Source organism: Balearica regulorum, chromosome 12 (genome assembly GCF_011004875.1).
Source record: "Balearica regulorum gibbericeps isolate bBalReg1 chromosome 12, bBalReg1.pri, whole genome shotgun sequence".
Lineage (NCBI taxonomy): Eukaryota > Metazoa > Chordata > Aves > Gruiformes > Gruidae > Balearica > Balearica regulorum.
Window position 1 is genome coordinate 21,339,155 of NC_046195.1, and position 26,619 is coordinate 21,365,773.

General features: G+C 38.7%; 1 protein-coding gene across 2 annotated transcripts in view; it reads left to right on the plus strand.

The window, feature by feature from the left end:
- Positions 1-1,811: 1,811 nt before the first annotated feature.
- Positions 1,812-26,619, plus strand: part of MAP2K1 (mitogen-activated protein kinase kinase 1) — a 40,275-nt gene continuing 15,467 nt past the window's right edge. The window contains exons 1-5 of one of the 2 annotated variants that reach the window (XM_075764005.1): positions 1,812-2,237; positions 19,882-20,092; positions 22,118-22,264; positions 25,387-25,464; positions 25,987-26,038. In XM_075764005.1, the coding sequence (XP_075620120.1) occupies positions 2,158-2,237; positions 19,882-20,092; positions 22,118-22,264; positions 25,387-25,464; positions 25,987-26,038 (568 nt within the window). In that variant the 5' untranslated portion in view covers positions 1,812-2,157. Of the gene's footprint in view, positions 2,238-19,571; positions 19,628-19,881; positions 20,093-22,117; positions 22,265-25,386; positions 25,465-25,986; positions 26,039-26,619 lie in introns of those variants that run through there. The other variant, XM_075764006.1, reaches the window with a different exon arrangement.

Sequence of the window (26,619 nt, forward strand, 5' to 3'; positions counted from 1 at the left end):
ACACGCACGGATCTGAAGCTGGAGCACCTGCCTAGCAAGGAAGAAAGGTGTTTCTAGGCATTGATCTTTTTCTGCTCTCGGGCAAAGGACATAAAGCACAGAAATACAGTATCAGTTAGAGCGGTCAGTGCTGGAACTGCCAAAGAAACTCATTTTTGACTCTTCTACCCAGTACCAAGCCACCTTAGCACCAAGTTACTTGGTACTACATCAGCTCTTGGTGAATGTGTGTCTCCGAGAGATTTAATTTACCACTTAAGCAAATTTATGAGTAACTGTAGAGTCTTTTCTTCTAGGCGTGTCACATTTGTTGACAGATTAGAGCACTGTACAGTACAAAAACTTACAGTAGTAGTGGTAAGAAATTCTCAGCTATGTCAGAAAACAGAAGAAATCTGCTTAATGGAGAACTTCTCAGAGTACAGGCCTTTTCATCTTCTGCTGGATTCAGACAATGAGAAATTAATCTTCCAAAGCAGCACAGACTTTACCAAACTTCTTTACAGATCTCAGCAGTAGAGGCAGGATTGTATTGTCACTCTGTTCAGAGAAGTCAAATACATGGAACTCCTTTTATCTTCTAAATTTTGTCATACGATTAGCACAGGAATGCCATCGTTACACTGCACATGTGCAATAGCCAGACTGGCTTTGCGGCTCCAAATGGTGTGGTTCTGACGTCCTCCAGTGTTATGTGGCAGGCTTATTTTCTGACAAATCAGTACTTCATAGGTGTGTGGAAGCAAGTTGATGTTAAGGCAGTGTTCATCTTAAATCCCAATGGGGAAGATTTTTTCAGTAGTAAAGTGACTTTTGTTTACTGCAATTTTAACTTCTTACGTACGTTGGTGTTTTTCTCCCCAAGATAATCCATACGAAAGAGGAACTGTTCCGTCCATGGGGTGGGGTCGCAGCCCTGCTGCCGAATAGTTCAGGACTTGTGTGCTTAACCTTAACTGTTCATAAAGTACAGTCCCCATATTCAACATTGATTTTTTTTTTTAATTTAATTTATACATCATACTTTTTCAGCCATGCATTCTTGCTTTTGTATGCCAAAATGTCATGGAGAGCTTCTGAAAAATAAAAATTTTGTTACATTTTTAAGTTTGCTAAAATGCCGTGATTACAAAAAACCTGGAGAACCCTGAAGTCATCACGATGTAAGTCAGAACTTCTAAGCAATGTACCCACCTAAAACCATCATCATGCTAATATGTGAAATGTACGTGACCAAATCTGGCCATTCCTAGTAGCCACAGCAGCGCTTTATCAAAAGCAGCTTGGGCATTTCATTTTCATACTCGTGGTACTATTTATAATTCACAGTTTTGTAACTGTAATCCTCAGCTTCCATTTTTAATTCAGGCATTTACTTTGGGAAAAATTTAGCAGCCCTTAGTACCCCAGCCGAGGCTTACGTTTTAATTATAAATACAGTAGTTTCCACATCGGGATGCGTTAATGATTGCATAGGAGGGAGATAAAGAAACTGCTCCACAGAACATCGTTTCCACGAGGGGGTTTCTCTTCGGAGAAACGATGTCGCCGGCTGGAAACTGCTGTTTTAATTAATCAAACAACAACAAAAACACCATCAAAACCCCCAAAAACTTGAAGATAAAGCCATCAACTGCATGAACCGGAGAGCGGCGGTGGCCGGCCCGAGCAGCATCGGTACCCGGAGGGGAGCGACCGCCCCCGCCCCGCGACGTGCGAACCCCGCAGGTGCGGGCAAAGCACAGTGAGGGCAGGGCTTCGGGACGGCTTCGCTCAGCCCCGCTGCGCATGCGCCTACCCACGGCGCTTGCGTACGGGGCGGCCCGGAGTGGTGCGCGCAGGCGCAGTCCCGAAGAAGGACACATTTTGAGCCTGGGCAATTTTCCCTGTCGGGAGCTGCCGGGAGGGAGCTCGGCGCTGCTCTGCCGGGGGAGGCCGGCGCTGGGCGGGAGGGGCGGCGCGGCGCGGCGCGGCGCAGGCCGGGCTCTGCCGGCGGCACGGGCACCTGCCTGCTGAGGAGGCTGCCTGCAGCCCGCGGGGGCACCGGCGGCGAGGGGAGCTCCCAACTTTGCTCCGCCGCAGGAAGTCCCTCGAACCTGGCCGAAGTGGGGCCGGGGCTTCTCCGTCCGGTACCCTCTGCGCCGTCTGGGGGCAAAAATGCCGAAGAAGAAGCCCGGGCCGATTCAACTCAACCCCGCTCCGGATGGCTCCGCCGTCAACGGCACCAGCTCTGCAGAGTGAGTGAAGCCGGTTGGGGGGTGGCCGAGGCTCCGGCGGGGCTGCTCGCATTCCGCAGCGGCCGCCGTCCCGCGTCCCTGAGGTGACGGGCGCGGCCGCCCCCGCTGCAGCCTTCCCGCCGCCCGGAGCGGTGCGGTGGGCTTCTGCAGACCGGCCTCCGCCGCTGCGAGCGGGGCAAAGAGCGTGTCCGAGGCGGTGAAGTGGCACCAGCGCTGCTGGGTTACTTTCTCCTTAAGCCGTCTTGCTTTAAACCGGTGCCGCCTGCTTTCCAGAAAAATCAAAATTATTGATTCCTGGGGGGGGGTGTGTGTGTGTGTGTGTGTGTGGCCCCTCTGTGGGAGCTGCTAAGAGTCTCCTCAACGGAATAAATGGATGGTTTCTTCGGCAGTAAATAAACTTCTGACAGATATGCGAGGTAAATAAGCTGGGGAAAAAATAGAGGAAAACTTGTATAACTGTTGTAGCCAATAATGGTATCTGCTAAATTCTTAGATTATATAATTATCTAGCAAGTGCCGAATTTTACACTTCCAGTAGCATATTTTGTAAATATGTGCGTGGGAGAAGTTATATTGAAAATCCCAGATTTGTAGAAAAGGTGTTTTGATTTTTATTTTTTTTTCCTCCTTGGCTTTAAACCAAACTAACGTTAGCTTTGGTAAATCTTTTTCAGTAATGAGCATGTAATGCCAGGCACGTCAGTGAGTGTGTTTGGTGAAAATGCTTCTCAGCTTTCCTGTGTGTAATTAAACATTAAACTGTATCAATGTGTGGAAGGTAGGTCTAAGGTAATCATGGATATGCTTGGGGAAAAAAAAAAGGCCTGAACATTGGATTATTGCATGTTGCTTCTGAAGTTTCTGAGCTTATGGATCTGGGTGAGTGTGGTGGCTTCAGTTACACGGGTACAGTGCCAGCACCCTAAAGTATTGAAGTGCTATAAAAGGATTTTCTTTGCAGTTAACAGGTCTGTGTTTACCACTTAATTTTTAGATTAAGGTGATGGGCTAGCTCTTAACTGAGCCTTGAAACAAAGATGGATCTTGAAAGAACAGATTCCTGTCCCTGTATGGTCAGTTCAGTCTTCTTTCGGATATGTAAACCGAACTCTGATACAATTGTGTACCACCCTGACAGAGGGTCACGACGCAGAATTGCAGTGAGATCTACAAACCTTGGGCTTTCAAGTGTTCTGCATGTATCATGGTTGCCACATTTTCTGACAGGCTTAGATCTCATTTAACCACCCAAACATCTCAAAAAAAAAAAAATCATCTAGCAGCTCTAACTGTGACATTTCTAGTAAACTCTTTTGATGGTTAACTGAGAGATGAGCTGCTTAAATACTACTCTTTGGTGGGAGTTACTGGTTATATCTAAACATTATGTTCTGAATATTATGCAGGACTTGTTCTGGATTGATGGGGGGAAAAATATTATTTTTATGTTTGTCTGTATAGCACTTGCCAGTTGATTTTCTTCAAGGTATTTGGGGATATGTTGATTATGTTGATTTAGTCTTCAGGGATCCCTACTGTGTATGAGTCTTGTTTTATAGAATAAATCTTATATACCTAACACTTGCTGGATTTAGTACCTGAAATTAATAAACAAACATGCAATATATATTTCTTCACTCAAGAAATACCATTAATTTTAAATTACTCTTACATGTCTGATACCCATTTACTTGGAAACCTTTGGAGACTCATGGGAATCTCAAGTCTTGTTTACAATGATGAACTATGTTGCTACATTTTCTGTTTTGTATGTTGATTTGTTTGTTATGTGTGTCTCTTAGACTTCTGCTCTTTGTCATACATAAGACCTTATATCCAGCTTTTGCCAGGCTTAGAGATGTTTTGAGTATTTTTAAAAGAAGTAGCTTAGTGAAAGTAAATCCAGCAACCTGTTGTCTTATAAACAGCCAGAATTAATTAATTGTGGAAATATCCCCTCATCCTGCTAATATTAAATCCTCATTGTGAAAGATTTCAAATGACAAAGAATAGTTGCATCAGAATTTGGAAATGTTTTTTAGAATTAAATTGAAAATGCTTGGGTTTTTTTGTGGGTTTTTTCTTCATCTGTAAGATGGTTTCTTTTTTCTCTCTCCTACTCTTTCCTTTTTTTCCCCACTTGGTTACTGCTTGAAATAAAGAGTAGAGGTGTTTGTCAGCCTGTATACATTGTCAAGCGTTTCAAGTATGGTATGCATCTGTGGACTACCATATTAACACTTTCTAAAGCTCTGTTCCTGTTCTAATGGAATTTTGGCTATGTGAGTCTCCAGTTACTCATCTGCTTCCACCATATACAAACCTGTCACTTTGCAAATGATCTTGGATGCTTCCCTGTTCTTTTTCAGAGAAGAGAACCTTTCAAGAGAAAGAATGAAAAGAGCTCAAATTACTTGGCTAAGTAGCATGAAGATTCAGAGCGAGGCAATATGATTGCTATCTGTAAATGCATGAAGGACCTAAACATCCAGAAGGAAGGAAGTTACTTGGGCCCAAAGAGAATGTTGGCACAAAAATCAAACGGATATGGTTTGCCCATCAGTAGTTGTATGTTGGAATTCAGAAACTTTCTAGCTGTCAGAGGTGGAAGGTTCTGTAACATATTCTGATGGGTATTTGACCCCCAGAATCTCTTGCTAACTTTAAAGTATTGAAGCTTAATACTTTTAGGAATGAGTACATGTGATACTTTGACTTCCTGGCAGAAAGGAAGGAGAAAGGGAGGAAATGAAAGAAGAAGGGGCTGGATGATTCAGGATGTCCTGCTTTCTGTTCGTGTCCTGTCATCTGTCTTCATCCTTATTTGGCCATGGGAACTCATTGCCTAGAATAAGAAAAAGCTTACAGCATGAGGTGTAGGGCTTTAAGAAGTATGCATATGAGGCCTGGCTCTCACTTGGATGACTCTTCTTTCTTTCTTTTTCTTTCTTTTTTTTCTTTTCCCTGGCAAGGTAGCATAAAGGAGAGTTAGGGTACTTGCAATTTAAATACATGTATACAGAATATTTTATTGAAAATTTCACAATTTTTTTTCTCTGACAGCAGTTTTTGTTATTTGTAGCTTGTTATTTGTAGCGATTACTTTAATTATTTGTACAGGACATTGTGGTTCTCTCTGGGGCCTTCCAAATCCCTAGCTACCCTGCTGGACAATAGAGAAAACTTAATAAAAGATTTTTCTTACGCTGCGAGCTTCACTTCTGTTTTTGACACTTCCTGCTGAGAAGCAGTTGCACAGGGAGAGTCGAACCTGTGCTGCTGTTCTTGAGCTCTGTGTTTCAGATCATCAGAATGAAACCAAGATGACATTGGCCAACGGCAGGTTTAATTTCACTCTGGTACTTTTGGAGCTGCACTGTTACACCTATGTGGAGATTTTGCAGAGAAAACAGGTGGAAAAACCCAAACAAACCTGAAAGAAAATTAATGAAAGTAATGCTTCATTTTTGATTGAATGTGCTGGGATAGTTTACTGTCTTAATAGCTATGAGAAACAAGAACAGAATCTCCACTTTGTTTCTTTCAAACTTCTTACTCCCCGTCCCTTGGAATATCTGACAGTTGTTACCTGATTTCTATGTTTCTTTAAATCCAGACTAGACCCAGAACATAAAGTGGAAGTTCTGCAAAGAAGCAGGAGTATAGGTTTCAAGATAATGCTGCTTTCTGTATTACAATATTTTTTTGTTCATGTTATTCTTTAATTGCATCTTTAAAAAAAAAAAAGGAGTAGGCAGAGGGTAGGGTCATATTTATGAGAAAGTTAATGTGATAGAAAATGCCAGTGGAGACAAGGTACAACTAGTTTTTAGCTTGCTGTGGGTAGTCCAGTGAATGCCAGGTAAGGGCATGTATGATGGTATGTACAAACCATGCTGAAACAGAAGTTTCACTGTCTTGTCTCAAATAGAATTTTATATGTTTAGGTATTTGCTTTAGGTTTTTTCTGGGTGAAAACATAATGTTAAATGGCCACCTAACTGTTCTCTCACATGGCAGAACAGAATTAGGGTACCTTACTGTTTCCCAACTTTGGTCTCTGGTTTCTTTGACACGTTAAGTCTTGTAACGGCTCATCGCTGAATCCCTAAACAGCTGATGCTATTAATATATTATAGGCATGTCAAATTCTTACTGTGTTTTAACTGCTTTGGCTTCTTAAAATTGATATTCAATGAGATCCAAATAAATGCTTGATCATTTTCTTAATTCGAAACAAATATGTGACATGATTAAGTTACTTATAGTGCTTTTGACTGAGAGAGTATAAAAATGCAAGAGTTTTATAGTTACAGCATTGTAATGTAATTTTTAAAAAAATCAGTACACTTTCTGGTATTCCTCAAAACCTATAGTCTGTAAGTTAGACTGCATAATGAATTTTGAAGTGTCCACTGATCTTGGGAAAGTGCATTAAAAGTTCAGTTAAAATGCCCATGTCCAGAAGTATGCATATAGAAAAAAAATTGATTAAACCTGTGTCTTGAGATTCTTGTCCTGGTTTTGGTTGGGATAGAGTTAATACTTTTTCTAGTAGCTGGCATAGTGCTGTGTTTAGGACTTAGTATGAGAATAATGTTGATAACTCTCTGATGTTTTCAGTTGTTGCTAGGTAGTTGTAGTGCCTTCACTAAGTCAAGGACTTTTCGGCTTCTTGGGCTCTGCCAGGTGCAGAAGAACCTGGGAGAGCACAGCCAGGACAGCTGACCCAGACAGGCGAAGGGATATTCTCTGCCGTATATAATGGGGAAGCTATCCAGGGTGGAAACAGACTGGACATCAGGGAGGGTTTCTGCAGGAGGGAGCAATTGCATTTGTGCATCACTTGTTTATTATTATTGTATTAGTAATACGTATTATTCTTCTCTTCTTTTGTTATCCTATTAAACCAGTTGGGGTTAAACCATTGCAATTCTAAATTATGTTTAATGAGATAAAATGTTTTGGAATATAATGTAGACTGTATTCACAGCCTATTTTATAGTGCTTACTTTAAAAAGTGAAATAAATAGTCGATACAATGTATTTTGTCATAGAGCACAACGATCCAGTGAGCCACCAAATGAGCATTATAAATATTTTTTTTAGTTTGTCTTTCATGTAAGATTACTGCTGCAGTTAAGGATGTATGTTAATGTTTCACTGCTTAAAACTTCCAATTACAGAAGAGGCACTTTAGGATTACTTTTTGTGTACATCAGTTATATTTGGATAGGTCTACAAAGTGTGTTGTACAAACAACTGTGGTGTTTGAACATTGAAAAGTGGTTGGGATTGAAATGTCTTTTTTTCATCTGTTCTAAAGAATTCCGAAATACATAAACTGCATTTGTGTTTTAGCAACAACTGGTATCTCCCAAATCAAACCTAAGTATGATCTCTGCTCCGGGAGGACATGGCTAAGCAAATCGCAGATTTGACATAGCAAGGTGTAACACGATATAAAATGAGCAGAGTAAGATTATATTCTTGGTGAGGAGGACTAAGAACAGTATGAAAGAACGCTTCTGTTTGTGTTTAATTAGATAAAAATGTAAACAAAAAAGTAGAATATGGGGTTTGCATCTTTCTTTAACGTGCTGTAAAGAAGTAAGTCTTCGAGAGGACTTTAGGAAGATACTGTCTGTAGGTCTTTACCACCTTAGTAACTGTATTTCTTCAAAGGACGTGGCTTGAAAGAAGGTCCAAAGGCAACTGTGAGTGAAAACAGGCCATCAGGAATGGGGCTGCTGTTACTGGTGGTGCTTACACCCATGATAAACAGGTTTGGGCTTTCTGGTTTGTAAGTCTTAACTGTATAGTACATACATGCCTTAGAACCCTTCAAACCAAAGAGTGATTTCATAGTAATGGATGACTGGCAAATTCCAGTCATAGGCTCAGAATTGCAGTCTTAATTTGTCAGCTTTTTCTTGTTGCTTCTTGCTGTTTATTCTGTTTAAATTGCATTAAGGAAGCCCCTGAATAGCTAGCATGACCTCAGAGTGCAGCTGCTTGTATTTGATAGTCAAAGAACAATTTTGGAATTATGCAAAACTGATTTGAACTTCAATTTGTATTGCAATTTGCAAAATAAATAGTTGCTTACTTACCAGGCACCTTGCGATATTCATGTTTTTCAATATCGTTCTCAAGGGAACTTCAGTTTGGGCTTTGTAGGAGTAGAAAGGCAGGTTGTCTCCCATCATCTCTAGTGTGGTGGGTTTTGGTTTGGGCTTTTTGGCCTTCAAGTTTGCATTGTAAAATGGAGTGGGACGAGGGGAGCGGCAGAACCAGTGGGCTGTGTCCCAGTAGAGCTTGTTCCAAGAGGATTTGTTCTTGGAGTAATTGTTTTTTGTCAGTTTTCTCGGATGTGAGTTTAGATGAAATGGAAGGAAGATTTTTCATGGAGTTGTTAATTTTAATGCTTTCTGGGTCACTTCTGCCTTTTGGTTTTGAGGGATTTTTTTTCTTTGATTTTAAAACCAAAAAGTCTCTGAGGAGGGGCAGCCCATCTATGGAATTTCTTCAACTCAGAGGAGCTTTGTGTGTGTGTGGTGGTCTGGAAGATTAAGTCCTGGAATTTTAACTGCTCTGGCTGGATTGCAGTTGCATTGAATGTGTATGTGGAATTACTCTAAACTTGTTTCTGAATTTTCTTCTTAAATATTTACTTTTTTTTTTTCATCTCCTACTAATGAAGGATTAACCAAGCTTACAAATACACATAGTATGACAGAATGCATTTTAGGCAGGCAATAAGAAATGCTAGATAATTCCAAGAAAGCTGTGAGCCTTTTATTACTCATTAAATCTTCCAAATTTAGATTAAAACATACTCATAGCATTCTCTTTAAATGTGCACAAGCCTGTGCATAGTCCTTCATTGAATTAGAAATAGCATTTTAATAATACTTCAGAAGCTAATAGAACACCTGATCTGTTAACATAGCAGAATGTAAGAGCCTGCATCACCTTACTTTTTATATTATTTCTGGATGTGTGTGCTGAAAAAGTGTACACCTAAGTAAGTGTACACAACTAATACAGAAATCAACACAAGTGGCAAATTGACCTATGCTGTTCTTACTTCATAGGCAGCTTTTAGCTTACAATTATGGATATATGAAATATTTCAAGACACTTAATACTGAGGTAACAGTAAATAGCAAACCTTGTTATGTATTTACACCCATATTTAAGAGTAATGACAGTCATAGAGGCATCCTTTAGTTATTATGAAGTTGTCTTTGTTCAAAAAGTATAAATAAGTTTTGGAAAGTTAAATAAAAACTGGGTGTAAAAATAAATGTTGTGTTCCAGTGAGATGAAAGGTAAGGAAAGTGCGGGCTGTAAATGTGGATCCAGCCACTTTTCCTTTTCTGTCCCATAAAGCACCAATTCTGTAGATGGTTACACAGTGATTTCACAATTAGGCATGTGCAAGAACCTGCTCCTTCTTCAGAAGTCCTCTCCTTGCTGTGCCCGCATCATCCTGATGCTTCTTTTCTTCTCCCAGCTCTTAGAGAGATGTGTATGTGATCTGACTGAGAACTTACCCACCAAAGAAGCCTACATTAGTTTTCTAGGAGAGCTATCCTCTTGCGCTTACAGCAGCGTTGACGTAGCCGCGTGGTGAACTTAATCGCAGAAATAATCTGGCTGAAAATGTGCAGGGTTTTTAGTTAACTTTTAAATGGATCTGTTATCTGAATTGGTTACTTCAGAATGAATGGCTAGGGGCAGAATGAGGCAGAGCCACCTCCTTTGGCAAGAGTCCAGGCTTTTGCAGGATTAAGTGACAGTATACTTGGAGCCTAAGAGATACTATTGAGATATATTAAAATTCAGTAATTACAACAATTTCTGAGTAGCACATCTTTTAATTGAATAGTCTCAAGTCTCTGCCTCAAGAGGATCAGATTACCTGTGAGACCTTCCAGTGTTATCTAGTAGCTGAAGATTTTTTAAAAAAAAACAAGGATTGAAAGGGACTAAGTAAACCCAGTAAACAGTTATTTTATTTGGCATAACAATGCTACTGTTGTTAATCTGGGCAAAGGGTCTTTGCTTTAGCACGGGCTTAAACAAAACATGAAAATTGTGAGGAGTTTACATGAGACAGAAAATACATCAGGAATACTCAATATTTGAGTGGATATTGACTAAATATTTCAATGTATACAGGAGGAAAGTCCTGAAATGAACTGAGGAAGGAGTTTTCTTACGTATGGTAAGCCTAGATGTTCCCTTTAAATTATTAAGTTTTAAATTTTCCAGTAAAAAAGCTTCCTCCTGCCCCTCCCCTTTCTTGCCCATGTTACGCTTTTTACAGCTGCATTTGTTCTCCCATCATTGCCCTGGGGATTGACTGGGCTTTATAAAGTGTACAGATTCCACTGCCAAAACACAAAAATGTCTCTGAGGTAGCAGTCTTAGTTGGCAACATCAGTTTCTAGCTTGCTGATTTTTGGGGGAGCGGGTTCTTCCAAATATTTTTTTAAATTTTTTTTTTAGAGGAAGGAATGGAATGTTTTTTCTCTAGAAGACTTACTAACATGTTGCTAGAAACTAGCAATCGGATGATTTCTGATTTGATACATGTTCAATATTACTTAGACAAAATCTTGATTGTACTTTGGAATGAATATGCAAGGCTTTCTGCCAGTTACTGCCCACAGGAATTGAACAACCGGGAAAGACTAATTCACTGCTCAGTATCTCTTTGCAAACATCTGTTGAGAAGCTGTTGTCATCCTGAGTCTTGTCTGAGCAAAAGGAAAGTGAATTCCTGCAAAACTTTTACCTACTCACAGCTGAGGACATGGTCTTTCACCTGGATTGAGTGGCCTCGCCAGCAGAAGGAAGTATACAGTGGTGTCTGTGACTCGGTGACACATGCAAAAGGAATAAGGATGGAAGCAGATTATTTTACTTTACAGGCCGAGAACTAGGACAGAGATATTCCAGCAGTGTGTGATCTTTGGATGAACAAGTATCTTAAAAATCTACGTACAGGTTTTTAAGACAAACTGTTGAAACTTCCTGGCAACTCTTCTTTCTTTCAGTGGTTTCTACAACTCAGCATTGTTCTGTGCTTTTCTAGAACGTCTTTCAATGTGGTGGGAAGATGAGTCAGCAGATTTATTGCAGCAAATAAAACAATCACAGAATGCATTTTTTGGGGGGGGGGGGGGAACACTCTGTCTGGATAGGGGGTGTGTGTGTGTATTTACATGTATTTCTATATACATGTACAGTCTATAGATATATTAAGTAAAAATTACTACTTTCTTCCACTAAATGGCTCTACTGGCAAATGTTCTGTGTTATGCAATCCATCCATTTCAAATATAAGGCAAAGATCTAAACCTTCCATCCATGATTCTCTCTGAATCCTGGTTATGGGTTGGGTTTTTTTTTGTTTTCATCTGCACATTCTGGCAATTTTCTTTCCCAGTCCCTGGTGTGTTAACTGCAGCTTTTGAAGAAGTTTGTGCTTCTATGCCTTGCTCAGCTCTTGCACAGACGCTGTCTCAATTCTAGTCCTGGCTTTTTCATGGGCCTTGTAAATGGATACTGTAACTTCATCTTTTTTATTATTGTAGTGTCTCTCAGTCTGTGTATCTACCACATAAGGGAGTCATGAAGATACTGTTACCATTACTATTGCACATACTTCTCCCTTGTTTTTATCATTAAATTTAACTCAAAGTTCAGAGAAATAATACAATGGAAAGGCAGGACTTGTGTAAATACATGTGTCAGCTGATGATCAGAATTTTATAACTTCTATTTATCCTCTGTGTTGTGTGTGAACCTACTACATAGGTTCCTTTTTCTGTCCATAATTAATTGTGTTAATTGCCCTCTGGCTCTTTTGTTCTGGGTGTGTGTAGTGCTGGCTAGGAAGAATCAGTGGTAGGTGCAGATACATTTATGAAAGGGAGATTGGGAACTGGAGATTTGATTCTTGAATTTCTTAATTTGAGATGGCAGAGTTTATTTGTGGCAAACTTTGAATTCAGTGCTACAGTAAGTCCCGAGGAAGTCTTTTAACTGAGAAAAAAACCCCAAAACCAAACCAGTTGTATTGTTTAGCCGCAGAGCTCACTACGTGAAAGGAGTGCCTTAGCCTTGCCACTGGATAAAGGGCTGAAACTCCAAGTGGTGGCTGGGAACAGCTGCAAAAAATCTGGTAGGAAGAGGCAGCCAGGGCATGAATCTGCACTCTGTCCATTTGTGCCACTGCTTGCATCTGTGGCTTTACTCTCTTTGGTGAACTGTCTTCAATTTAAACTTGGCGTGTTTTGGCTTATTTAAGAAAAAATAGTCCGAAATGTTTAACGGGATAGTGGTTAGGCTAAAGCAAAAGAGGGAGGAAGCTTAAAGCAAAGATTCCTACCCAACAGCTCAGCCTAAAGGAGTTTTTTGAAGTTAAGCTGTCCCATTGATTGGAGACTCAACAGGAGACTTGAAGTCATATCACATCTTTTCTTTAAAATGCGTGCCTTTCAGCTTTAGAAAAATTAGAATTCTTACATTGAATTAGTCTAGCTGGATACTTTTTTGCACAGAACAATACTTTTCTAATAGTTTTGTTTTACATACCTTTTAGTAAGAAATAGATTTTAATCAAATTGTCTGCCTCTTATTCTTACCGTTTTTTGTTTTTTTTCTTTCTGGCAGTATTAAACCTCAAAATATGCCCTGCTGTGTCTGTTGCATTGTGGAGGTGGAATGGTATTTTCAGATGTTAAAATTCATGCTAGAAATGAGCAGGTGTATTGGGTAATCATATATCCCACCTAAAGGTAAGGGTGATTTAGGAAGGACCTCTAACATGTTGCAAGAATTGAAAATAAGGAGGAATTGAAAAAAAAGTGTATTTTTTCTAAAACATGACTCTTGCACTTATAGTGAGTTGGGATCTTTGTGAGTTGTTTTAACTGCAGATTTTGAGGCTGCACTGGAGTTAGCCCAGACATAGACACACCTGTGCTGTAAGCTATGAGACTACTGTAATTACTTTTATCTTCCATGTTATTCTGTGAACTGTTCTTTGTTAAAGGAAAAGTTAAATAAAAATTTGTCTTATTGCCCAAGTTTGGCACAGTCATGCAAAATAGTAGTCTGTCTTTTCAAAACTGCAGAATGTCTTCATGTTCTTAATACTTTATTTCAGCTCACTGATTGAGGCTGTTCATGGAAATGATGTAGTGAACTGCCTACTTTCTTCTCTAAATTGACAGTTGTGTAGGCTTGAGGAAAGCATTACTGTCACTGTTCTGGAAAACAACCCCCAAGCCTGTATCCTCATGTGACAGTAGATCTGAAAGTGAATGTACTTTTTTATGCTTTCACTCATACTAATTGTTCAGCTTGCAAAACTGATAGTAATAACTTTGAACAACTATTTGACAAATTACTGTTAAAGACTGTCAGACTTTTTTCCTCTACCACAGTTTTTTCTTCTCTCCCTAAAGTAGACTTCAGGGTTGAGTACAGCTTTAATGTAGCCTTTAAGGTTGAGTATATTATTTGATTTGAGTATATGAATTACAATAAATTCTCAAGGATTTGCAGTATTATTAGTATGAACTAAGAGTAAGGATTTCTTTCTGGTTTTATTATGACATTATGTATTAGCAGCATTTCTCTTCTCATTACTGGCTCAAAGAGAGCAAGTACCCTCCAAAATGCCTAATGCATCTCTTCCAGGAGTGCTTTCTTCACTACTGGGGTGGCTGCCCCCAAAAGCATGAGCTGCTAAGTCTCTTCTTGCCTTCTGCCCTTTTTATATAGGGTGAGGGCACTCTGAAGAATCTGTTCTTCCTCCCCGCCCAATCTGTGCGGAGGAAATCAGAGCAAGGAAATACAGGGTTGCTCAGTATCCCCTAACTCACTAATATGCACCTGCAGTGCCCATTTGTGTGTGATATGCTCATGTTTACAGCAGTAATAGATCATGGGGGTTTTGACCTTTAAAAAGAAAGTTAGGTTGGAAAAAAAATTAGAACAAAACCCCACAACCAAGCCTTAAGGGAACATACTATGATAGTCTCAAAGTGATCTGGTAACCTGGTGAAGTGATGGTATTTGCAACCCATCTTGTCTGTTCAGGAGTTTGTGGATGAGACCATGTGCATCTCTGGGAAGCAGAGAACAAAACATCTAGTCCAGCAGTAACTAGAGGTGTTGCTGTCCACTTTTTTCTAAGAATCTGTTTTCGGCCGTTGTTGGGAGGTGGGATACTGGGATAGGTGAGACAATTTAAAGCCTTTAGCTGAGCTTCCATACAGTTGAGGTGTCATTGAGGCGGAAATGCTCCCACTATCCCATGCTATCAATCTCCTAAGAAAACCTTTTTTGCCAGTCCTCCACAAACTGGCTGCAGAAGGGGTGGATGTGGGTTCTCCCAAGATGTTAGATTGCAGGTGTCTTCTGGCCTCTAAAATGAGGACTTTTGCAAAGTGTAAATGGGCAGGAGTAGAGGTGAATTTTCTCTGTGTGCATCAGAGGGTCATTGGTGTTTAGGGGGTTTGGGTGTGTTTGTCTGTGTTTGGTAAGAGACTGCACTCTAAGTTCTGTTCTGCATTCTTTTTAAATTTCTGAGGTTGCAGAAGTGCTTTTGTAACTAGAAGGACACTGCACTGTCAGCATACTTCCTTGGGTACAAGAAGGAAGAAATGATGTTGATTTAATAGCAAGGATCCTACCTTACTGAGTGTGGGCAGAGATAATTCCCCCTCTTGAGCACCTTATACCTGATGCTGCACTTGGAGAGGAAAATCAAACAACCCTCCCCCCCAAAAAAAACCTTGTACTGAATGCATATTTTAACTTTCCATATGGTCTGGAAGAGAGAGATCTTGTGATAATTGTATCTGAAGTCCAGCAGTTAAGACATACACTTTTTTACAGTGGTACTGTCTGCTAGCTATACAGCATGTTTATCCATTTCTGCTAACTGATGAAGAATGTATTTATTGATAGTGTTCTGTGAAGTTACACTGTGTCTTTAACAAAAGGAGCAAACAGCACTGACCTCCCTGCAGCTCCATTCAGATGATCACATTACGAAAGCTGGATTCTTTCCCTAGTGCAGTATGTTTAGTATGTGCTTGGCTTTAAAACTGATAGCAATAAATTAAATGATAACCTGTTGCTTTAGAGTAGTGCTTGGAACAGTGAAGCACTGAGGTGGTTTGATTTCCTGCTTTGATGGAACCCTGGCAAAGGCATAGCGCTTTGACAGTGAAAAAACAACTCCAAGACTGCAGCAGGTAATGGTGATGAATTTTAATAGGAATCTTTGTCTCTGAATAAAAGTTTTATGTAAGATTAAGTAACTACTAGTGCTCCTTCTGGAGGCAGACGTTAGCACGCTAGCATGCTGCTACTTTTAGCTACCAAAGCTTCTTTAGCATGGTGTCCTAGTGATGAACTGACTTAAGTATTCCCTCTCCTCTATTTGTAAGTGTTGGTTTAGTTTCATTTGTAAAACTTCATATGCAATGATTTCTTTATCCACCTGTTTCTGTATGTGCTCTGCACTGCAACATGGCTGCGATGCTTTTATGTGATGAGGGTCCAGATAACAGTCATAGTTACTGGTCAGGGTAGTATTCTTACAGTAGTTAGCTATCGAAGTCCTGCCTCCTAGAAGTACTGAGAGTAGATTACCACCAACAATTTTAGTGACACAAATACCCTTTTTTAAAAAACGTCTCTACGTTTGAAATTGGTTAGTATTTAGTGCTTCAAGCAAAAGACCAGGATGAAAAAATAATTCAGTTCTGTCCTGTTGTCTGTCATTCAGTTATCATAAAACTAACTGGAGATGTTACTTAATCCTGAATAGTAATTCTGACAATGCGTTGTTTGGGTTAATATCTTTCACAAAAAGTCTTCAGATTAATTTACAGTTAGATAATTGGTTCTGAAAAACTCAATTGAGATCTGTCAGCTTTGTTGTTGTCATTGTCTTCCATGTCACTGCAAGTCATGAAGGTTTTACTGTAAGAGCTTAGAACGTTCTGGTGATTTTGCTGGTGGCCGCATTCTAGATAGAGGGAGAAACCTGCTGTGCTGAGATTTGAGATCAATACTTTTCCATCTGAGAGCTCTTGGAGTCTTCCTACTAGTGTTTGAGCAAGGACCCCAACAATAATTTATACTTTCAAGCACGGAAATGCCTGTATTTTAAATGAATGCCAAGTTTGAGATGAAATGAGCAATGTAAAATATAATTTTAAAAAAAGCCTTATACAGATGTATATTAGACTAACACAGATGTGATAAATGCTATCCTAGCAATTTTTTTGTTACTAAAGCATCAGCATGACAGTGTTTTGTTTGATCACACTAGCATTTTGTCTGCTCCAAGTCATGTGCTCAAGCATTTCTGTTTTGTCTCCAAACCCAGAAAACCCCTTCTGCTTGAGAGAGAAAAAATGAATAGCTGTTTTCTTCAAAACAGTAAGAAAAGCCATGTTACATCCTGTTTCTGTGTCTAGTTTCTTTATTTTTCCAAATGAGCAGCTCTGCTTTTTTCAGTAATCCCTAAAATCACAGTAAGTTCCTTTTCAAAACTTGTAAATAAAGATAAAGATTACTTCTTGCTGTGGCTTACTGGACCAGATATTTCAAAAGAAACTGAAATTTCCTGTTAAGATCAGATTTTTTGTCGGGATTTTGTTTCCATTTTCGCATGAAGTCCGTATGCAGACTTTACAGTCTGTGTTGCTTGCTGAGCTCCTCTGAAAATCTGACCCTCTATGTCAAAAGGGTATTCAACATTAAAATATTATGTTTAGGAGTTTGATATATTTGTTTTTCAGAGATGTTTAAGTTAATTCAACAAAACTCTTACTGTTATTTGGATGTTCCTTCAAATTCTTTTGTACACTCTAAATTGTTTTGGCTTCTTTTGAAAGAGAGATCCGGGTAGTGGATGCTGAGCTCATGTGGTCCTGACTTCTTTAAAGCAGTGATACAGAATAAGGGATCTGTCTCTGCAAAAGTCACATCCAACAAAACTGTCTTGATATTTGTAGGCCTTATATTCTGGTCAGTCATGATTTTGATATAAGCATAGGGTAAAAGGCACTATGAAAAAGTTTTTTAATGACAAAATATGAACTATAAAGTTGCTCTGCTTCTAATATAAAGAAATATTTGAAGGATCCTATTTTGGTAAGCGGCCCCAAAAATACTATTTCTACTAGTTCTGTAGGGTTTTGTAGAATAAAAAATAACCCGTACTTCCTAAAAATACCGATGTTTAACATACTGCTCAATAAAAAAAAAGGCAAAAAAACCCCCCAAAACCAAACTGATTTTATGTATCTGTCAAGATGGAGAGCTTGCTGCTGTTCAAGCCCACTGCAAGAGCAAACCACCTGAGCAAGCAGAGTGTTCCCTGCCTGGCCAGGCAGGCTGACGTGCAGAGTGTATCAGTGTCGTCTGTACTGGCAGGGTTTGTCAGTGTAGGTATGAGTTCTGTCTTCTCACAGCAGTTACCTTCTAGGGTAAAATCCAGAGGTTGTGTCCAGCATTCACTGTTCTGCAGTTTATTGTAGGAAAGTAAGAGGTGCTTAGGTTTGCTCCGATTTTTATCTTGCATTCGTATTGTAAGAAGAGCTAGTTCAGCTGCAGTCTAGAAAAGACATGTTACTTTGACTTCAGGCTGGGTTTTGTTTCCTTTACTGGGCACACTTGAGGGGCAAAAAAAATTCCAGTGATTAATTTGCTTTCTGGTTTACATTTTAGAAATTAGATTTCCGCACGGGGAAATTTCTCATTGTGGATACTCTAGGATGTTTGCTGTATGATTGTATTCCAGTATGGTTACACTGGTATAAAGCATGGTACGAGGACAGAAATAAGAGTATGTTTCTCTGTGTAGGATAGGCAGAAAATGAAGTATCTGCACCAGAATGAAATTTTTGTATCAAGATAAGAGACACTTATGGTAGTATAACTGCAGTAGAATAAGTACATAGGAATTTTCTATGTAAGACTGTTCTGGTTTTGAGCAGCATTGCCAAATTACGTTTACCCAGGGTGAGTGTTCTGTGAAACTTGCTCACAAGTGTTGCCTGGTAATCTTATGCTTGGGCTGTTAAAATGTCAAAATAACAGACTGAACAGAACTCACCTTTCCATCGAAGATCTCATTCCATTTCCTGTATTTAACTCTTCTAAGAATTATTGCTTCTGCAGTTAGCTTAGCAATTCCATCCTGTCTAATGTGCTTAAACTGATAAATGAAGTAGGAGTGTGTCATCACGTAAACTTTCAGAGTGATTGTGTAGTAAGGAGGAGCTGTGAATATTTATATTTTTGTTTGCCTCGATTAAACCTTACATATAGTCAAACCAAGATGATTATCCTGCCATGAAGTGCAGGCTCTCTATTGAATGAGTAGAGGGTTTCATCTTAGAATTCTATCTTTCCGTTGAGTCTGGGGATTGTTTGTTGCTTCTTGGAGAATCAACCTTGTATCTTCTCAACTAACTGACCAGCACCATGCTGGGCATTCGGAGAATGTCTTTGTACAGCATCTTTTGAAAGTGGGTATTTTAGAAGTGATTAATAGTTTTCTTGATTATTGGTGAGATCTAATCTTTTTTTTTAAATGAGAAGTGGTTTAGGCTCTGAAGTAGATCCAGTTCCTCAAACTTTTCATCCTAGCACCACTGTATTCCCTGGGAACATTGCATTAGATTTCGCTAAGCAAAACAGATATTTGCTGTTAAATATTTACTCTTGCAGCAAGTTACTATTGCAGTTGGAAGTGGGAAATTTTAAATGAGCTTTTAAGTTGTCATGTTATTGGAACTGAAGTGTTTTCATGGGATCTGAAGTTAAGCTATTAAAAAAGAATCTTCCTGGGAAACTGAACTTCTGCCTGTAGTCCCAAATTTAACCACTATTTAAAGTTTTGTATTTCTATTTTGTATTGTTTAATGATGTTAAACCTAGGTTTCTATTAGATGTGCCCCTTAAGTAAGAGAAAAAGTAAGCTTAAAATCTTTGGTCTGTTTCTTTGCCCCAGTTAAACTAAAAAATAAAAAGGCTTTTGTTTCCAGTGGCCATGTTTTTAATGCACGTTTGGTTGCACTTGCTAAGTCTACTGAGATCTAAATAAGAAGCTTCTGAATTAATTATTAGTTACATAGTTATGTGAAAATCAGTAGATAAAACATGTAGACAAACTCCATAGGAAATTACAACACAATCCTTGAAAATGCGAAACTAAAAATAGCATTGTGCTGCAATTCATGAGATCTTTGATCATAAATGCTGAGTCATTAAGCCACTCCTGTAGGTAGTGCAACTTAAATGCATGAATTTGGACAGAACCTCAAAGATGGGGAAACTGGGTATCATCTGTTTGTGTTTACGTCATTATTTTATCTGGAACAAAATACTGTGTACTTAATCAGTTCTACTAATATATGTCTTGTGGGGATAACTGTACAAGTTGGGTCCTTTTAGATAATGTATGTAGGTGCAAGAATGTAGTGCGTTTAATCTCTGACCACAACAGTCTACTGCTTTCCTCTTGCAACACTGCTGGGTAAGCTCAAACAGCTTAATAATAATAATAATAATCTATTCTTTCTCTGTCATGCAGGACAAATTTGGAAGCACTTCAGAAGAAGCTGGAAGAACTAGAGTTGGATGAACAGCAACGAAAGCGCCTTGAAGCTTTCCTTACCCAGAAACAAAAAGTTGGAGAGCTGAAGGATGATGACTTTGAGAAGATCAGTGAGCTGGGAGCAGGAAATGGTGGTGTGGTCTTCAAAGTATCTCACAAGCCTTCTGGTCTCATAATGGCAAGAAAGGTGAGTGCCTCAAAAATAGGAACTTAAGGGTGATTTTTATTAAGGAGGTTGTTTCTGATGAAAGACAGTGACTTTATTTAGAGAAGTAAGTGGTGTTGGCACAAAAAAGAGACTAATGCCAGTTTTCAGAGAAGTTGATGTCTTTCAAAAAGAAAGAAAGGTTGCATGTGCTTATCCTAAACTTCCCAGTTTTTCAGAAAGTGTCCCATGTGTTAGCAGTGATAGTCATTCATTCCCCCTTTTTTCATGTTTTGCTTTGCCCATTTTGACAAATACGATCTTTTCAGCTGGGTATATATCTTTCAAAGAAAATGTAGTGGACTTACTAGTGAGTAAAAGACCTAAAAGAAGGTACTGAAAGGTATAAATGAGGAAAAAGTGACAATATCCTGTATTCTGGGCCATAAGCTTAGAGGCATGGAAAAGATATCACCTGTCCTAAGATCTTCCTTCACAGCTGCCTCTGAGTGACACTGGAAAAAATGAGAACTCAAACTCAGAAGGAGGGAATGCGTTGGAGTACAGTGACATCTCCTGTTTTATAGTTTAATCACAGGGTGCAGGTGGCTTCTGTGCAGAAGGGTACTTGTCCTTCTGGCGAGAGTATTTATCAATGATTCAGCTTTATGCTTTACAACCGATAGCAGTTGTGACCTTGGTTGTAAGAGAACTGAGGGGGTTTTTTTAACTGAAATAGCTCAATGTTTTCATTTTGGTTTATGTGAGGAGCTTTCACTTTCTCAATGTCCCTGGGAACCAAATACAGTGAGGGAAATGTCTCTCTGATACTGCCTGATTATTTCTGTTTGGGTTTTTCATGCCTCTTTCCTCCAGGAGGGAAGTTCTTTGCACGAGTGGCACTTGTTACAAGGCAGTGTGTCAGGACATATGCTGTTGTACTGCAGTAGGTGAGATGGCAGAGAGGCTACTGAGGTTCATGGGAAACATAACCTAACCTTTGAGAAGGATAAAGCACAGGTTATGCTCAAATCCCATATCCCCTCCACTGAAAATTTCCATTTTTTTAAATTGAGAAGTTGAAAGACTTCAGGTATTTCTTTTTTTTAGCAAGAGCATGCTGTCACCTTAAGCAAAACTAAAGGAAAATGTGCATGTGCTAACTTTAATAAATAAACCATAGTCAGTACACTGACTGGAGAGAAGCAAAGAAAAAATGCCCACTTCTGAGGTGTGAGAATGACAAAATAGACAAATCACTGAGGTTTACTTGAACTAAATCAATTTAATTGATTTTTTTTTTACCTACAGTGGCTTTCACAGGAAACTTTACCCCAATTCATTAATATTGGATGCAGCTGAGATGTTTGCAATTTTTCTTTTGTATATTGACTAAAATTTCCATAGTGTCTCTCAGTCTTCTCTTTCACAAAAGAAATACACTTCTTGTATTGTATGAGATAAACAGACTAGTGGAACAAAGTATTTTATGTAATCTCCTATTTAGATTTGGTGTGGAGAGGTTTTAATTTGAAGTTCAGCTCATTCCTTCCATTAATGCTTTACAAACACCTGTGCAGATATTTTTCAGCAGCTGCTTCTGAGTCAGGATGTCTTTGACACATTTGCTTAGGGCATTTGTTCATGGCTTTTCTTCAACATAAAGAGCTTCAGTTTCTGAACTATGCATAAAAAAAACCAGATAAGTGAAGAAAATGTGCTGGAACAAAGTTTCTGATAGGGAAGTATTTTGTGAAGAGACAGAAATCCCACCTTTTCAAGGGCGCTGATGTTCTAACTTTCTCATGCTGTACTGTAGTGTTTTCCTTTTGCCACTATGAAAATAAGGATGGATTATTTTACAAGTAAGTCATAGAGTAATTCTGGTTGGAAGGGGCCTCAGCAGGTCGTGTAGTCCAACCGCCTTCTCAAAGCAGTCAGTTACAAGATCAGAGCAGGCTACTCAGGGCCTTATCCAGCTAGGTATTGAAAACCTCTCTGAACAACCTGTTCCTTCTGAATGGCGCTTTGCCACTAAGGAAATAATAAGAGTGGATTCTTTTACAGTTAATTCACCTAGAGATCAAGCCAGCTATTCGAAACCAGATCATTCGTGAGCTGCAAGTTCTACATGAGTGCAACTCTCCATACATAGTGGGCTTTTATGGAGCTTTTTACAGTGATGGAGAAATCAGCATTTGCATGGAACATATGGTAAGTACATATAAATCTGAGTACATATTAATCTGACTTGGTTTGAAGTTATTAACAGACCATTAATGCAAAACCTGCGTGTCAACGAGAGTTAAGTTAAAGTGGACGTTTCTGCACGAATAAAGAATCAAATACTGTGTTTTGGATTTACTCTGTAACTCTGAGGCTGGGATTGATATGATCCGTTTTATCCCCTTCTCTAGTACCTGCTCTTCTGTACAAGTCTAAGGTGTACAAACGTAGCTTCCCGATTGCTTCCCTTTTATCTGTGGTCCTTTTTGTTTTGTTCTATTTAAAAATATTTACCTGTTACTTAGATGCTTGTTCTCATTTGGGTTTAGTTTTGGTTTTATGCAGAATGGACCAGATCACTCGGAAACTACAGCTGTGTAGCCCTTAGTAGCTGTGATAATGAGAATCTAGTTTATTCTTCTCTAGATGAAGCCATATTTTTGTCTCTTTTTAAAAATTTTACAGAAAATGCAAACGTAAAGAATAGTGCACAGGAAGTGAACAAGCCCAGAAGAATATTATACAACTTTTTTAATGCCAAAAATATTTTTAACCGTGTTTTATTTTAATAGAAAAGTACACATTCTTCCCGACATCTGTTTGCCTTTCTCTAACCATATGGAGCCATGCACTAAAAGTAAATTTTCTGTAATTAAAAGTAAAATTTTTTGCCTCGCTTAATAGAGGATGTTTTTAACAATATGAAATACAATAAATCTGAAAACTTTCTTATTTTTTTCCCTGGAAACTTGTTTCTTTGGAGAGAAACCTTATTTTTTCTGGAAAGTACATGTGATTGTTTTAATGCTTCTCTGGTCTTCTGTTACGGAAATTTTTGGAAGAAATCGATGGTTGCTTAGGAACAAGTGATCATGATCCAGTTTTTAAGCATGTGCTAGCTGAATAGAAGGTGTGCATACCCCAAAATATAAATGACAATTGGGAATTAAAGGAGTTAGTTTCTCAAAATTGAAAACAATGAAAAATAGATGTTAAAAATTACTGTCTGAGCATTGTTTCAGAATACACTATTAAATGTCTTAAATGTCACAAATGTGCACATCTAGCATTGTGTATGTTAACACATGCCAAAAGAGAGATGGTAGTGGTACATAATTACATGTAGAAATAAAAAGCCTAAAGAATCTCAATTTATTTACCAATGTGAAAATTAACAGGAGTGATCAGGGTTTGCAAGTTCCTAAGCAGGCACTGATATATCTGACAGTAGACCTCTCTTCAGTTTAAGAGAAGGCAGTATGAAATCTGGTGTTTCAGTGCTGAATCTGGTCTAAGTCAGACTGGATACAAGATGTTACATGTAGTACAATTGATCAGTAAGATATGAAATAGAAAGATTTATTTAAATTGTAGTCTTAAGGAAGCCATTAAGCTTAAGTAAGCCATTGGCTTAATGCAGATCATCAGGTGGAAGTTTTCGGTCTCCTTTTGGATAAAATATTAGATGAGAATCTCCTTTGTCTTTTTTGTACATAAATTTCTTTCCATTACTGCCACTCAAAATTCTTATTTTTAGCAGTGAGTTACAAAACATAAGTATGAATATGAACAAAAAGTTGGAGGTGGAAAAGGCATGGAACGTGAAGATTTGACTGTTTGATATTTTTAGGTACAAAAATTCAAAATCAGTGCATAACTTTGCTTAGCAGCAGGTATTTAATGGGCAAAAGGATGAAGTTTGCTCCTGAAAGACACTGAAGGTTGCAGCCAACGCTAGGCAGCTGAATTGTGTTCAGCCTCTTCCAGGATTGGAGCTAGTCCTTGGGGGGGGAAATGCTGTTGTGTTTCTGTATGAAATCTTTGTTAATATACTGGTGTCTCAGCAGAGACAGCTGTCCAGAAATGCAGACTGGTTACACAGGAGATATATATAGACATTTGTTTATGTTGGTGTATTTTTAATCATGTGGTGTATGTAGGTGTGGTTTTTTACGAAAATACATGATCAAATAAGTATTTATGTACCTTCCTTCTCATAAGAGTTTTAGATTTTAGACCTCAAATAATAAAACTTTGCATTCTAGCTTTTTACTTGTGTAAATGGTGATGAAACCCATCCAAAGGATGGGTTAAGGCAGAAGGTAATTACCTTCTCAAGTTGGATTTTTGTCTTGACTTCTGGGAGATATCAAATGCAGATCTGGACGACAGGATATTGGTTTCTAATTTGAGATATAATCAAAGAAGAAATTAGAAAGTTATTTATTCTCTATTTTAGAGAATCTAGAACTTATGCACAAGCCTATTGTTAAATCAGTTGCTAAAAATAAACAGCATTTTCTAAGTTTCCTTCTCAAAAGCTCTTAGCAACAGTGGAATATATTTGACTTTGAGGTTGTGTGTGTGTGCATTCGATTTAACCTAACAAGGTTAAACCATGACAATTAGCAAGACTATTACTTACCATGGAACTTTAAAACATTTCTTCCTATTTTGGTTCTTTAAGACCCATGCCAAATCAACTTGGAAGTTGACAGTGACCCCGGATATGCTAGCTTCCTCTGTGTAGGATCTCATGTGGGGGATGAGGGGAACAGGGATCTGGGTTTAATTATGATCATGGGGTGCCACTAGCACACATTATATTCAGGAAGAGAATTCTGTCGTCTTTCCAACATGGTGAATTTTCATCCCCGAAATCAGCATCCCAAAATCTCCTATATTGCTTCAATCCTTCCTCATTCTGTCTTTGGAGGGGGAGAGAGTATCAGGGGATGGCTGTGAGGAGAAAACAAACATGTTACTGTGTTGATCTGAAAGTTACAGAAATCTGTAAAATTCCTAATACTTTGTTGACGGCTATTTGTGGCTGGTACTTCCTTAACAAGAGCCAAACCATGGAAACGCTAGTAAGGAAGATCATTGTGTGAAGTGTTTATTTGAGTGGATGTTGTTACTGGCCTAATAAAACTGAGTAATTCCTACAGAGAAATGATTTATTTTTTCAGATATGCACCATGACAATGTTAAATGAAACATGAAAAGCAATATTTTTTTTCTCACCAAATTTAGGCTTCAGACTACAGTCCTGTTTAAAACGTTTTAGAGTAATTTGATTAAAGCTTGACTATTCAAACATTTGTTATTAGGATGGCGGCTCCTTGGATCAAGTACTGAAAAAGGCTGGAAGAATTCCAGAGCAGATACTGGGCAAAGTTAGCATTGCGGTAAGCGTGTTCATAGCTCGCAAAGGCTGGAAGTGGGTACATTTGTGTCTGTGTGGTAATGCCAGATGCAGGAAGCTACCACTTCAGGACTGAAGGATGTGGGAGGGAGAAATATTACCAGGTTTTTAAGTCTGTTTTCTTTTAAAAAGCAGCCTTGAACATGTCATTATTTGGTAGCTGAGAGTATTGGGATGAGTAACACATTCTATTGTTTGCTTTGATTTTTCTGCTTTTGTATCAGCTGATGCTTCTGGTTAAGAACAGAATTAACACTTCATTAAAAAAATGTTGAATGTTACTGTTTCATATCTATTGTGCAACAAGCTCTGTATGCAAAACGTCCAGTAAGGGGTTGGTTGACTCTGGCTTTCTAGTCTGAGCTGGAGGTAAAATTAAAACAAAATATTGATTTGCAGTGATTACAGTTTGGGATTTCTGTGTTGCATTCAGTTGGAATTCTTGTACAGACAAAGCATGCAATTATCTCTTCTGTTTCATAAATTAATTTTTCCTTGTCTTTAGGTAATAAAAGGACTCACATATCTGAGAGAAAAGCATAAAATAATGCACAGAGGTGAGAAAATTTTACATTGTATCTTTGAGTATAATTTTTATTCAAGTTAAAACAAATGCTTTTCTGTGACTGGTTCTTTATGGTTCAATATGACTAGTTCAGAGGGTTTTTCTTGGGTAGTGTAAGGCAAACTTTTTAAAATCCAAATCCCTTAATATGGCTATCATATATCTTCAACTTCTGCTCTCTTACTGCAGTTTATCTGGGTTTATAATCCCTGCTTAAACCAGGTATGCTTGTATTACATGCGCACACAGAATTTCTGTGTTTGAAACCCCTTGCTGTCAGAGTGACTTGGCCAGTTGGGAGTATGTGCTAGAGCTGGGAATCTAACTCGAGACCAGAAGCACTCCCTTTGCAGTGAAGGTAGGAATATGTTGAAGGACCCGAGTGATTCAATCTCTGTTTTCCTTAAATACCAAATAAGTCTTCCTGCATTTTATGGGAAGAGAAGAACACTTTTTCAACACAAAGTACATGATAAACTTTTAGGTACATTCAGACACGTAGAGGCTGCAGTCTTGGGCAGTGCTATGCTCAAAGACGCTCTCACATTTCTGTCTGCGGCAGTGGCCCATGGG